Source organism: Chlorocebus sabaeus, chromosome 1 (assembly GCF_047675955.1).
Source record: "Chlorocebus sabaeus isolate Y175 chromosome 1, mChlSab1.0.hap1, whole genome shotgun sequence".
NCBI lineage: Eukaryota > Metazoa > Chordata > Mammalia > Primates > Cercopithecidae > Chlorocebus > Chlorocebus sabaeus.
Window position 1 is genome coordinate 5744999 of NC_132904.1, and position 14935 is coordinate 5759933.

Below are 14935 nucleotides of genomic sequence, written 5' to 3' on the forward strand. Positions count from 1 at the left end.
ACGGAGCAGCAGAAAGGCTTTGATGATTAAGAGGTATACTCAGTGAGCCGGCCCAGCACAGAGGCGCACAAAGACCACCAGCTTTCTTGCGTAAGGATGATGGCCAAGTGGGAAATACAATAAGAGAATGTAATAGAAAGGAGAATCTGGGGCCCCACCCTCCAGGCATACGTGTATAAAGCAGACTGGACTCTGGGAAGAAAGCCAAGGAGCACCCACCCCCGAACTCTTCCCCAGGGAGAGGGAGAAAAAGCCATGATTTTGGATTGAAAAAACTTAAGAACCATAGAGGGAGGGATGTTCCCAGTTCATACTTTTTTTTTTTTTTTTTTTGAGACGGAGCCTTACTCTGTTGCCCAGGCTAGAATGCAGCGGCATGATCTCGGCTCACTGCAGCCTCCGCCTTCTGGGTTCAAGTGATTCTCCTGCCTCAGCCCCTCGAGTAGCTGGAACTACAGGTGCCTGCCACCACACCCGGCTAATTTTTGTATCTTTAGTAGAGACGGAGTTTCACCGTGCTGGCCAGGCTGGTCTCGAACTCCTGACCTCAAGTGACCTGCCTGCCTCAGCCTCCAAAAGTGCTGGGGTTACAAGCATGAGCCACCATGCCTGGCCCAGTTCACATGTTTAATATGAACACAGTAAAAGGTTAGGCAGAAGCTTCAGGAGAGGAGTTTGCCCAGTTGATCTTGAAGCTTGAAAAGCCTAACATTTGAGAGTCATCCATAACATTTTTGAAAAGAAAATCAATCAGGCAGAGGTGGGACAGGGACAGGGGGAGGTGGACATGTACTTTTTCAAATCCTAAAACTCAAAAGTGTGGGAGTTCGAAGATTGTAGCGATTAAAGTGGTCTCACTCCTATAATCCCAGCACTATGGGAGGCTGAGGCGGGCAGATCACGAGGTTAGGAAATGGAGACCATCCTGGCTAACACGGTGAAACCCTGTCTCTACTAAAAAAACAAAAAATTAGCCGGGCATAGTGGCGGGCACCTGTAGTCCCAGCTACTCGGGAGGCTGAGGCAGGAGAATGGCGTGAACCTGGGAGGCAGAGCTTGCAGTGAGCCGAGATCATGCCACTGCACTCCAGCCTGGGTGACAGAGCGAGATTCCATCTCACCAAAAAAAAAAAAAAAAAAGTTAATGCTGGAAACCAGAAAGGGTCTGAGATAGGTCTCAATCCATTTAGAAGTTGATTTTGCCAAGGTTAGTGATGCGTGCCTGGGAGACGGGCCTGTGCCTTCCTCCAAAGGTGGTTTTGGTTTTGAGGGCTTCAGTATTTAGAGGGAAAAGCAGGCTAGAGGGGAAGGAGGGAGAGCATGGCCACATTACGGAATTCCCATGATGCAAGAGAAAAGGGGCAGTAGGGGAATTGTCAGTTACGTATTCGTTACACAAAACCCAGCGAACACAGACAGGGTGGAGATGTTTCGCCTTTTATCTGTCACTCTCTGCTTGGGAACAAAAGGAAAAGCAGCTTCTTGCACAGCTCAGCTCTCAGTGTAATCCTTTCTTTTCAGCAGAGAGAATCTTCCTTTCATGATACTAAATTAAAATATGGTATTTTCATACAGGGGAATATTTTATAGCTATTAAGTGATGTCTATAGCATATATATGTGTATATATATACACACACTTTTTTTTTTTTTTTTTTTTTTAATTTTTATTTTTTTGAGACGGAGTCTCGCTCTGTCGCCCAGGCTGGAGTGCAGTGGCGCAATCTCGGCTCACTGCAAGCTCCGCCTCCCGGGTTCACGCCATTCTCCTACCTCAGCCTCCCAAGTAGCTGGGACTACAGGCGCCCGCCACTGCACCCAGCTAATTTTTTTCTATTTTTTAGTAGAGACGGGGTTTCACCATGGTCTCGATCTCCTGACCTTGTGATTCGCCCGCCTCGGCCTCCCAAAGTGCTGGGATTACAGGCGTGAGCCACCGCGCCCGGCCCACTTTTTTTTTTTTTTTTTTTGAGGCAGGGTCTCACTCTTGCCCAGGCTGGAGTGCAGTGACACAATCATGGCTCACTGCATCCTCGACCTCCCTGGGTGCAGGCGATCCTTCCACCTCAGTCTCCCGGGTACCTGGGACTATAGGCATTCACCACCAGGCCTGGCTAATTTTTGTATTTTTTGTAGAGATCGGGTTTCACTTTGTTTCCCAGGCTGGTCTCAAGCTCCTAGGCTCAAGCAATCCTTGGCCTCCCAAAGTGGTGGGATTACAGGTGTGAGCCACTACACCCGGCCATCTGTGGCATATTATACAGAAAAATATTTAGTCATAAAACAGTATGTGAAAGTCAGTTGTTCCTTACAATGATCTGTAGACTGTGGTTCACAGGCCAAACCTGGCCCTTCACATGTTTTTGTTTTTGTTTTTATGGCTTTAAAGCTAAGAATGGTTTCACATATTTAATAGTTGAAAAAAAATCAAAAGGTGTAACTAATACTTGGTGACATGTGAAAATTACGTGAAGTCTCAGCGTTCATCAGTGAAGCGCTCTGGGCACGGCCATGCCTGACTTTCACATGTTGTCTGTGCTGTTCTCACTCCAGTGGGAAAGCAGAGTAGTCGCCACAGAGAACACGTGGCCTGCACAGCCTGTTCTGCATTTTACAGAAGTTTCTCGACTCTTGCTTCATTATATGCAAAGTCTAGAAAGGATAAATGCAACATATTAGTGGGTGGTGTTGTGAAGGTTCCTTTTTCTTTTCTTTTCTTTCTTTTTTTTTTCTTTTTCCTCCTTGACAGAGTCTCACTCTGTTGCCCAGGCTGGAGTGCCGGGCATGGTGGTTGACGCCTGTAATCCTAGCAGTTTGGGAGGCCAAGGCGGGTGGATCACCTGAGGGCAGGAGTTCATGATCAGCCTGCCTGTGCCGGGAGCATCAGTAAATCAGTATTGAATATTGAATATGAATTGAATGCTAACATTAGACAGTGGTTTTCATTCTAGTCTGCAGTTGTTTGCTTCCTGCTTTGGAATCTTTTTTTTTTTTTTGAAACTAGAGGTGAAAAATTCCCAGGCCCTACCAACCTGAATCATTAGCCCCGTAATAGCAGTGCTAGTGTGTGATGCCGTATATGTCAGTATATCTATAGACTGTCTTTGAATCCTGCTTCTTAGAAACTGGAAATGTTTTTGTGACAGCGAAGGGCCATCCTCCTGATGGCGGCTGGTCACAGTGGGTCAAGGGTGCTGCAGTTGTAACATGGTTTGGCCCTTTGATGGCGTCTGAGCTCAAGTGGGGCTTGCACACTACACTCAATGCATTTGCCCAGAAGTTTTTTAGATGACTGTCTTTTAAACTGTGGGCACAAGGCATGACTGTTCTCATAACTTAACGCAATTAAAGTTTGATATTGGAACGTTGACTTCAAATGAATCATTGTATCATATAGTTCAAGTTTGCCTTTATTAAATAACTAAAATGCCACTTTTCCGCTTTCCCTTTTATCTGCTTCTCTCTCTCTCCCACTCCCCACTTCTTCATTGTGAGCCCCTGTGAATTGCCCTGTGGTGAGGAGACGCAGGAAGTGCTCTGAAAGGTGTGTTTGCTATCAACCTGGGAAGCAGGAGGCCCCGTGTCCTCATAGCAGGCCCCAGGCCTGTGACCCCCACTCCCGAGGGAATCTTGAGTGTCGTGTCATGCCACCAGGGTTGGTGGCATCTGTGGGTTGGCGGAGAGAGCTCCCCAAGGCGGCCAGCTATTCTAGGGGGATCCTGGGGGCTCAGCCAGGTCCTCACTGGAAGTGCTGCTGGGCGCTGGTGTCCGAGGTGCTCTACGGTCTCTAGACGTTTCCCTCTGCAAAGCTGCTGCTCTTGTCGATGCCTTCCATTTCCTTTTCCTTCTGGCTGATGCACTCTCATTTCACAGGGCCCTGGTCCTGGACACTTTCTTCTGCCTTTCGGGGGCCTCCTCTCCAGAGATCTTGGCTGCACTGTGAGGAGCCTGACTTCAGCTGGGCCTGTGTGCAGGTGCCAGGCCTTCCCTGGCTGCGGGGGTCCTGTGCTCTGTTCGGCTCCGCCTTCCCCAGGCTGAGTGGGTCCTTTGCTCTGTCCGGCTCCCCCTTCCCAGGCTGAGCAGGTCCTGTACTCTGTCCGGCTCCCGCTTCCCAGGCTGAGTGGGTCCTGTGCTCTGTCCAGCTCCCCCATCCCCAGGCTGAGCGGGTCCTGTGCTCTGTCCGGCTCCCCCTTCCCAGGCTGAGCGGGTCTTGTGCTCTGGCCAGCTCTCCCTTCCCAGGCTGAGTGGGTCTTGTGCTCTGTCCGGCTCCCTGTTCCCCAGGCTGAGTGGGTCCTGTGCTCTGTCCGGCTCCCCCTTCCCAGGCTGAGCGGGTCCTGTGCTCTGTCCGGCTCCCTGTTCCCCAGGCTGAGCGGGTCCTGTGCTCTGTCCGGCTCCCTGTTCCCCAGGCTGAGCGGGTCCTGTGCTCTGTCCGGCTCCCTGTTCCCCAGGCTGAGCGGGTCCTGTGCTCTGTCCGGCTCCCCCTTCCCAGGCTGAGCGGGTCCTGTGCTCTGTCCGGCTCCCTGTTAACCAGGCTGAGCGGGTCCTGTGCTCTGTCCGGCTCTCTGTTCCCCAGCTGAGTGGGTCCTGTGCTCTGTCTGGCTCCCCGTTCCCAGGCTGCGAGGGTCTTATGCTCTGTCCGGCTCCCCCATCCCCAGGCTGAGCGGGTCCTGTGCTCTGTCCGGCTCCCCCATCCCAGGCTAAGTGGGTCCTGTGTTCAGCCCAGCCTTGCCTCTGGCACCCTCTTCTGGGTTCGTTTGACAGTGTCAGCCTGCCACATGGTGTCGTCTGCAGATTGGCAGGTCTGCCACCCTGGGGCCACCAGGGCCTGTGCCAGGGTGCACCCTAATGTCCAGGGATGTGTCTGGTCAGGAATCGTTTGGGTCCATAAACTGCTACTTATCACCTTCCCTTCCCCACTTGGAACCTGGCCCTCTTTGAGCTGGCCTGGTGGCCCCGGGCCCCCTCTTGGGTCAGCGCGCAGATGCTGTTCCTCCCACTGCCGCGTGCTCCCTGGGACTCGGTCTGTGTCCTTACCCACCATCTGCTGTTCCCAGCAGGCGCCCTTGCTGCACTATCCCGTTATCTCCACCACGGCTCAGCCTCAGGCCACCAGCCCCTCCTGCCGTGCCGTCCTCTGTAGGTCCAGATGCCCACGTTCCTTGACCCCATCCCCTTGTCCCTCCCTGCCTTCCCTTTTCTCTTCCCTGGGCACGGGTTCCATGGTTCTTTGGGACCATCCCTTCCCTCGGCTGCCTGGTCCCCCTGAACTCACCTGGGGAGCCTACAGAGGCTCCCGGGTTCAGCCCAGCTCTCCAGCTGCTGTGATTCTGTTCCCAAAGAGCCGGCCTCGCTGGAAAAAAGCATTCAACAGTTGGCTTATCTCCCCTCCCCATGAATGAGCGCTGACCCCAGTGGGCCTGGGCACCGTGTTCCACACCCCTAAATGCCAGCACCTCCTCCCCAGCCCGGCCCTCAGCAGGCACCCTTTCTTCTGTTTCACCCAGAAAACAGGAGCTTTCGGAAGACACCTTCCCTTTGCATCTGCCAGAGGCTCCTGTCTAACAGGGGCAGTGGCTGTGCTTCAGGCTCCGGCCCCACCCACTTCCCGCCCTCCTGCTAAAGACATTCCTCCTGCACCCCAACACAGCCTCTCCCAGATCATTCTCACCATCTTCCAGACACGGTGGAGTTGTTCCAGGCAATACGTTGTGTCTTTAAATAATTTCAAATGCGATCCCCTGCTGTGCACAGCATTCCTCCTGTACACAGCTGCAGGCTGCACCTCCGCGGGAAGGGAATGCAGTGGAGGTGTGTTGGACTCGGGGGTGGGGAGGGTGTCATGGTATCAGTTGCATCTTGAAACAGAAACCTGGTTAACCTAGAAACTGACCTCCCACCTCCACCAGGCCCTTCCTGAAGCCAGTGACACCTCTGTCAGCTGCCATGTAACTACCCACATGTAAAAGCGGCCGGAGACTGAAAACGTAAATCGACAATAGGCTGGGCACAGTGGCTCACACCTGTAATCCCAGCACTTTGGGAAGCCAAGGCGGGTGGATCGCTTCAGCCAGGAGTTCAAGACCATCCTGGGCAACCTGGTGAAACCCTGTCTCTACAAAAAATAAAAATAAAAACATTAGCCAGGCATGGCGGCATGCACCTGTAGTCCCACCTACTCAGGAGGCCGAGGTTGGGGGATCACCTGAGCTGGAGGAGGTTGAGGCTGCAGTGAGCTATGATCAGGCTACTGCGCGCCAGCCCGGGCAACAGCAAGGCCCCGTCTCAAAAAAGAGTTGACGATAAAGTCCGCTTCTCCTTGGCGACCTTACCCTATCCTTCCTTGTGTTTTAGACATGTCAGCATGCCCTGCCGTGCACTAAAGTACTTCTCTTTCCCCAGGACATGGGCAAGTTTTGCCTCACATACGAGGCCTCCATGACGCGGCTCTTCCGAGAGGGGAGAACGGAGACCGTGCGCTCCTGCACCGCTGAGTCGTGTGACTTCGTGCGGGCCATGGTGGACCCGGCCCAGACGGTAACGTGCCATAGGCTGAGGGCACAGCGTGCTTGTCATGCTTCCCTAAAAGGCCTCTGGAGGCCGCCACTCCAGCTTCTCTGATCTCATCAGTCCTGTACCACCTTCTTCAGGGGTGCTCAATTCAGCTTCTTTCCTCTGCCCCTGTCAAGGGTACAGAAGGTATTAAAAGGTAAAGGTAGGGACAGATACAGAGAGGCATGTTACAAATGATACTTCTCCGAATCATATTCTACTTCCTGAGAGTCTTTAAATTCGTCCAGGACACCACAGTGAGGAAAGGCATAGCGGGTGGCTGCCTCGGAACTGAACAGGTAGCTGGTGTGAGGGTAGGCCAGCTGTGACCGTCACACGGAGACCTTCCATTGGTTATTAGAGCCATTGCCACACTGGGCCCCAAGTGCCAGGCTGGGGCCTGGGGGTTTTCCGTACACTGTCCTTTAAATTCTTAGCGGTGGTCCTGAGAAGTGTCCTCAGTTCATTTCCGTAGATAAAGAAACAGAGGCCTAGATGAATTCAGCAGCTGCTGGGCCACTCGGCTTATTAATGGCCGAGGTCAGACCCAGGCCACTGGGTCCACCTGACCCCACTGTGCAGGTGCTTTCTGCTGACCCCTGGAGGAGACACAGGCCAGGGCTCTTTTTTCCGAGACAAACTTCATTCTGGAAAGGCTGTCAGGCCAGGCGCGGTGACTCATGCCTGTCATCCCAGTACTTTGGGAGGCTGAGGCTGAGGCAGTCAGATTGCCTGAGCTCAGGAGTTCGAAACCACCCTGGGCAACATGTTGAAACCCCATCTCTACGAAAAATACAAAAAATATTAGCCGGGTGTGGTGGCTAACTTAGATTCATAACCGCTCAACTTGAGACATGCAACATATGTCCTTCCCGCCTTTCATCACTCAGGTGGAACAGAGGCTGAAATTGTTCAAGGTGGCGTCTGAGAAGCATCAGCATATGTATCGCCTCGCCATGACCGGCTCCGGGATCGATCGTCACCTCTTCTGCCTTTACGTGGTGTCTAAATATCTCGCTGTGGAGTCCCCTTTCCTTAAGGAAGTAAGTCTCTTCCACTTCTTCCATCAGTTGTGTTGGCTAGACCAAAACTTAGTAAATTACTGCAGCCTTGCATTAACTCATTTTAACGTCAGAATGGGCATTTAAAAAAAAAAAAAGGGTCTGTGGGCGTAGCTGTCATAAAATGGAAAATGGGAGCAGCGCGTTTAGTACTGCACTTCCTCAGTAACTGCTCACAGGTAGCCCCTGACTTAATAGACCCGAAGACCTCGAGAGCTTATGTCACAGGAAGATGCACGGAAGTAACTGGGGAGTGATGAGCTGTGAGTGCATACCACCTTTGTTTTTAAAATCCTTTAGTTTATTGTAAGTTTATGAAATTTATTATTATTATTTTTTGAGACAGGGTCTCACAGTGTTGCCCAGTGTTGTCTCAAACTCCTAGACACAAGCAATTCTTCCTCCTTAGTCTTCTGAGTAGCTGATGTGCACCACTGCGCCCAGCTCAAATTTAATTTAATTTCTATTTATTTATTTATTTATTTTATTTTTTATTTTTTGGAGATGGAGTCTCGCTCTGTCACCCAGACTGGAGTGCAGTGGCACCATCTTAGCTCACTGAAACCTCTGCCTCCTGGGTTCAAGCTATTCTCCTGCCTCAGCCTCCCAAGTAGCTGGAATTGCAGGCACACGTTGCCACACCTGGCTAATTTATTTATTTATTTACTTTTTTAGTAGAGACGGGGTTTCACCGTGTTGCCCAGGCTGGTCTCAAACTCCTGAGCTCAGGCAATCCACCCACCTTGGCCTCCCAAAGTGCTGGGATTACAGACATGAACCATTGCGCCTGGCAAATTTAATTTTTAATAGTGGCTGTATTTAACAGCCAGCTTGAAAATTCTCTGAAAATTTGGCAGCTGGCTCGTGGGAGTTGGTACAAGTCTGACACCTCTGTCCCCATTCCGAATCATACTCCATATATCTGTTACCTTCACTGTGTGAGATGCTATTGGTTGGTATGCCCCCCACCCCCCACCCCACACTCCCTGCCCTAGTCTGGGGGTCCCGCACACCCCACTTCCTCTCTGCAGATACGCTGTCCAAGCCAGTGAGGCCTTGGAGACACAGACTTGTGGTGTCTGGAACAATCAAAAGACCAAGCCAGGCTTTTCTTGTCTTCCCAAGGCGACTCCTGAGGGCCGGTAGAGGAGGGGATTAGGAAAAGTGTCATTGGAACATTTTTCTGTTTCACTCAATAGGTTTTATCTGAGCCTTGGAGATTATCAACAAGCCAGACCCCTCAGCAGCAAGTGGAGCTGTTTGACCTGGAGAATAACCCAGAGTATGTGTCCAGCGGAGGGGGCTTTGGACCGGTGAGTGCAGCGGGCTGGGCAAGGCGCAGTGAAGTGGGGCGTGGCGATGGGATGGGTAATGGGATGTGATGGGCCCATCTCCGTGCTGGGTGCCCCTGTTACCTTGCAGTTCTTCCGCTGTGAAGGAATTACTGCTGATCGTTGCTGTGGATGTCCTTGGCAGTCTTGCACTTATTTATTTATTTTTTTTTGAGACAAGGTCTCGCTCTGTCACCCAGACTGGAATGCAGTAAGCATGATCATGGCTCACGGCAGCCTGAACCTTCCCCATCTCAGGTGATCCTCCCACTCTGCCTCCCAAGTAGCTGGGACTACAGATGCATGCCACTATGCCCAGCTATTTTTTTTGTTTTGTTTTGTTTTTGTTTTTTGTAGAGACAGGGTTTCGCAATGTTGTCCAGGCTGGTCTCGAACCCCTGGGCTCGAGTGACCTGTCTGCCTCAGCCTCCCAAAGTGCTGAGATTACAAGGAGGAGCTACCGAGCCCGGCCAGTGTTGCATTTAGAACATTAGAAAGTCCCTTTTTCATGCTGTCTCATTTCCCAGCAACAAATTCAAATTCCCTTGTCCTCCAGGTTGCTGACGATGGCTATGGTGTGTCATACATCCTTGTGGGAGAGAACCTCATCAATTTCCACATTTCTTCCAAGTTCTCTTGCCCTGAGACGGTACGTATGAAAAGAAGTTCCTTCTCCCGAAGATGGGGTATTTTTACTTTATTCTTTTTAAGGGAACACATCTTTAATTTGACAGAAAAATTCAATTCAACTGCCTGCTTTTACTTGGTTTGGGCATTTTCACATAAATGGATTTCTTTTTTAAATGTTGTTTTTTTTTTGGAGACACAGTCTTACTCTGTCGCCCAGGCTGGAGTGCAGGGGCGAGATCTTGGCTCACTGCAACCTCTGTCTCCTGGGTTCAAGTGATTCTCCTGCCTCAGCCTCCCGAGTAGGTGGGACTACAGGTGCCCACCACCACGCCCAGCTAATTTTTTTTCTATTTTTAGTAGAGACGGGGTTTCACCATGTTGGGCAGGCTGGTCTCGAACTCCTGACCTCAGATGATCCACCTGCCTTGGCCTCCCAAAGTGCTGGGATTACAGGCATGAGCCACCATTCCCGGCCTAAATTTTTTTAATTAAAAAATTTCTTGTACAGACAGGGTGTCCCCATGTTTCCCAGGCTAGTCTCGAACTCCTGGGATCACACGATCCTCTTACCTCAGCGTCCCAGTGTTGGGATTATAGGCTTCAGCCACTGTGCCCAGCCATAAGTGAATTCCAGAATTCTCTTTACCTAGTTTTAAAGAGATGTATCTTGGCCGGGCACAGTGGCTCATACCTGTAATCTCAGCACTTTGAGAGGCAGAGTCGGGCCAATCACTTGAAGTGAGGAGTTTGAAACCATCCTGGCCAATGTGGTGAAACCCCGCCTCTACTAAAAATACAAAACTTAGCCAGTGTGATGGCACACGTCTGTAATCCCAGCTGCTCAGGAGGCTGAGGCAGGAGAATCACTTGAACCTGGGAGGTGGAGGTTGTAGTGAGCCAGGATCATGCCACTGCACTGCAGCCTGGGCAATGGAGTGAGACCCATCTCAGAAAAAAAAAAAAGGAAATATATCTAATTTGGTTTAACATGTTTACCTCTGTTGGCAGCAGTGGTTTTGAAGCTTAACGTTGGGGTGCTGCTGTAACTTTCATACTCTTTAGCACTTGGAAGGTGAACTAAGAATAATGGGTACACACTAAGAAATCTGCGTACAGAGCAGGGGACCCCCGGCTTCCTCTGTGAATGGATCAAGGGACCTCCTCCCTAGCATGGCACATTGCTCTTATTTATATTCTGCTTTCCTTGTTGTACATAGCCTGGCAACCCATGCCACTGTCCCTGTTAACAGAGGAAGTTGGGGTTCACTTGTTCATCGTGGTTTTCTTTTGTTATTTGTTTTAGACAGGGTCTCACTCTGCCACCCAGGCTAGAGTGCAGTGGTGTGATCTCGGCTCACTGCAGCTTCAGCTTCTTGGGCTCAGGGGATCCTCCTACCTCAGCCTCCTGAGTAGCTGGGACTATGGGGGAGTGCCACCACACCTGGCTGCTTTTTTGTATTTTTTGTAGAAATGTGGTTTCACCATGTTGCCCAGGCTGGTCTTGAACTGCTGGGCTCAAGCAATCCTCCTGCCTCCGCTTTCCAAAGTGTTGGGGTTACAGGCATGAGCCACCACACTCAGGATGGTCATTGTGTTTTTTGTGGGATAAATGCATTGGCATTAGGCAGAGGCTTGGATCGACAACACACCCGCACAAACACATCAGCTGTCATCTCTTTACCCTCAGCATTTCTCCGGAGTGTCTAAGTTAAGCTTTAAGACATTGGTGAGATCTTAGAGAACTGGCAGAAAGGAATTTAAATTAAACGTTGGGTCAGATTGCAAATGAAAAAGCTTGAAATATGGGGATGGCCACGTTTTAATACATTTTTGGTTTTTGTTTTGACATGAAAGGATTCTCATCGCTTTGGAAAGCACCTGAAAGAAGCAATGTTTGACATCATCACTTTGTTTGGTCTCAGTTCTAATTCCAAAAAGTAATTCCACTGGAGCTGCTGGGAAGGAAAACGAGCTCTTCTGATGCAAACCAAATGAAAAATAGGCATTAATCCTGATCTTAGTTCGGGATGAAAAATTGCTCTGAAAAAAACTCAGAAGTTTTCCTTCCAGAAAATTTGGGTGTTTTTGTTTTCCTAGAACAGTATCTCTACCCCTGTGAAGCGTAACCCCACTACTTCCAGACTTGCCTTCCCTTGGGGGACATTTGACAAAGTCTCCCCTGAAGTCTCCGGATGGGCTTGTGTTTATTAAGGGATGCAAATCGTGTTGAGTTAATGAAGGAATTAGTAGGGTTGTGGCTTCACACACATTGGAATGGAAATGGTGCGCTTTCTCAGTGGCAACCGAAGGCCTAGTGCTTAAGGGCATTTAGCATCATCCAAGCAGGGTAAACTTTCGTTTTGTTAAAAGAAAAATGTGTTATTCAAGCTGGTGGTGTCCACAGTCATAGCTAACCCATCTGGAATGCACTAACCAAAATGCTGTGCTTTGGAGACCTGCTTTTGTCGCCGTGGGTAACTGTTCCTGTCTGGTCCAGTTGCCTGTGTTTGCCTCTCCACATTTGAAGCAAGCAGCATGCAACGTCTTTAGTTTTACTGAGCTTGTATGTCTTCGTGTCTTCACAACCCAGTGCCTTAAAAATGAAAGGCCCTAAGCGTAAGGGAGATGGAGTGAAGATTTATTTTGTGGAGTCTTTGGTCGGAATTGTGGGTGTACTGTTCCCTTCACAATTGACCGAGTATGGATAACCCTACATAAGCATTTGCTACATCCCACCAGCCCCTCCCCCTCAGAAAGACCAGTTCCTTCCCAAGGGCAGCTGTGCCACACTCCCCTCCTGGGACTGCCTTGTTGTCATCATAAGCAACAAAAGAAATAACAGGCACTTGTCTTAAAAGGGGAGCAAGGGCCGTGATGGTCAGATAATTCACTCAAGAATAAAACATGACGCGTGCCTCAGGAGGATCTCTTCCCCAGAGTGACAGCAAGGAAGGCAGGGCATTGGCCACGGAGCCGGGACCAGCAAGTGAGGAAGGGGAGGGCAGCCCACCGTGGCGAGGAGAGAGTGGCTCCACGACCCCAAGGGATGGCCTTCTCCTCCCACCCGGTGAGGAGGAAGACTCGAAGGAGGGTGATGGAGACAGTATGCCAGCCCACCTTGGTGACCAGCCAGGGTGTCTCGAGTGACGGTGCTAGGTTCACCCAGCCTGTCCTTCAGATAGGAGTGCCTTCACGAAAGCGTCTCATGGACCACAAAGCAATTATGCACTGAGTCATCTTGAGTATTTAATGCAAAAATGAAGCCTCATGGAATGAAATTCCCACTGGCTGTCATGACAAGCTTAGCTGTCCATTGTTTTAAATTGTGTATTTATTTATTTGACCACTTGGTTCTAGTTGGGCCTGACTCCTTCAGAGTCCTGCACCCTGACAGTACAACAGTGATGGCTCAACTGTTGGAGTCGATGGAAGGTGCTTGCCGGAGAGCACATGCCTTTTTTGTTTTTTTTTAAGATGGAGTTTTGCTCTTGTTGCCTAGGCTGGAGTGCAATGGTGCGATCTCAGCTTACTGCAGGCTCCACCTCGCGGGTTCAAGCGATTCTGCTGTCTCAGCCTCCCGAATAGCCAGGATTACAGGCCCCCCCCCACCACGCCTGGCTAATTTTTGTATTTTTAGTAGAGATGGGGTTTCATCATATTGGTCAGGCTGGTCTTGAACTCCTGACCTCAAGTGATCTGCCCGCCTCAGCCTCCCAAAGTGCTGGGATTATGGGCGTGAACCACTGTGCCTGACCCACATGCATATTTCATGTATGTATACTTTGTGATGTAAAAACACCACCTTTATGGGCCAAAGATTTTTTTTTCTCCTAAAAGCAAGAAGAAATGAAAACAAAAGACCAAAAAAAAAAAAAGGGCAGCCAGGCATGGTGGCTCACGCCTGTAATCCCAGCACTTTGGGAGGCCGAGGTGGGCAGATGAGGTCAGGAGATCGAGACCATCCTGGCTAACACGGTGAAACCCCGTCTCTACTAAAAATACAAAAAATTAGCTGGGCATGGTGGCGGGCGCCTGTATTCCCAGCTACTCGGGAGGTTGAGACAGGAGAATGGCGTGAACCCGGGAGGCTTGCAGTGAGCCAAGATCACGCCACTGTACTCCAGCCTGGGCAGCAGAGTGAGACTCCATCAAAAAAAAAAAAAAAAGCAAAAACAAAACAACAACAAAAGTCCCTGATTGTCTGTGGTGTACGAGTCAAGCAGGCTGGGGGGATGAACTCCCTCTGCCCTCGGCAAGAATAGTGCTTCCGTCAAAAGCCGGCAGCCGGCGTCAGTCCCTATCAGAGCCAGCTAGATCATGCACTGTTGACCACTGAGCAATCTGTGTTACCGTACAGTTCACATGGGAATTTGAGTGGAGACATGTGAGTACTTAAACATATTTGGGTTTCTCTCTCAGGTTTTAAATGTTTCAAATGTCATTGTTGCTCATCAGTGCAGTTATCAATGCAATTTTATATTCCTTGAGGGGAGGAAGAGGGTTGTTATTGTACATGTCCAAGGGGGTTGGTAAGAGTATTATCTATTTAATTTAATTTGGAACAAACCATCGTCTTAACACAGCCATGGTTTGAATTTGTTATCTTGGACTGACCGGTGCATGTAAATACAATATGCTCTTTGGATGTAAATCTTAGAAATGCAGTGTGAATGTAGGTTATCATTAATAAAACATTAACCCCAGTCTACTACAAGATTTGCTTCTGTCTCTTTTGTTATATTAATTAAGGGGATTATAAGTCAAGGACCAAGTTCAGATACTTGAGACAAAGTAGAAAGTCTGAGCATATGGAAACAAGGCCTTGGAGCAGACAGACATCACCAAGTTCATGTGCTGGGCTGGAAAGAAAAGCCTGTTGATTTTCACTTGCTGTGCATGTATTCATCCATTCCTTTGCCTCAGTGCTGAGAACAGTGCCTGATACATAGTAGATGCTCAATAAATATGTTAAAGGAATGCGAGAATTCCATTGTTCTGTTTTTCTTGAGCACCTGGATTAGGCCATTCTCACACTGCTATAAAGAAATAGCTGAGACTGGGTAATTTATAAGAGGTTTAATTAGCTCTCAGTTCTGCAGGCTGTACAGGAAGCATGGAGGCATCTGCTGCTGGGGAGGCCTCAAGCAGCTTTTTACTCATGGTGGAAGGCAAAGGGGGAGCAGGCATTCCACATGGCAAAAGGAGACAGAGAGGAGGTGCTCTCTTACTTGCAAGCAACCAGATCTCACAGGAACTCACACACTCTATGGTGAGGTCAGTAGCAAGAGGGATGTTGCCGTTCATGAGAAACATAGGGCCATGATCCAGTCACTTCCCACCAGGCCCCACCTCCAACATTAGAGAT

At 49.8% G+C, this 14935-nt stretch overlaps 1 protein-coding gene across 2 annotated transcripts in view; it reads left to right on the forward strand.

Annotated features, from left to right (window-relative positions):
* The window catches only part of CPT1A (carnitine palmitoyltransferase 1A), an 80606-nt gene extending 66322 nt beyond the window's left edge, over positions 1-14284 (forward strand). For both annotated transcript variants that reach the window (XM_008020926.3, XM_008020975.3), the window contains exons 15-19: positions 6399-6533; positions 7439-7591; positions 8809-8922; positions 9497-9589; positions 11425-14284. In XM_008020926.3, coding sequence (XP_008019117.1) covers positions 6399-6533; positions 7439-7591; positions 8809-8922; positions 9497-9589; positions 11425-11511 — 582 coding nt within the window. In that variant the 3' untranslated portion in view covers positions 11512-14284. The remainder of the gene's footprint in view (positions 1-6398; positions 6534-7438; positions 7592-8808; positions 8923-9496; positions 9590-11424) is intronic.
* Positions 14285-14935: the final 651 nt, after the last annotated feature.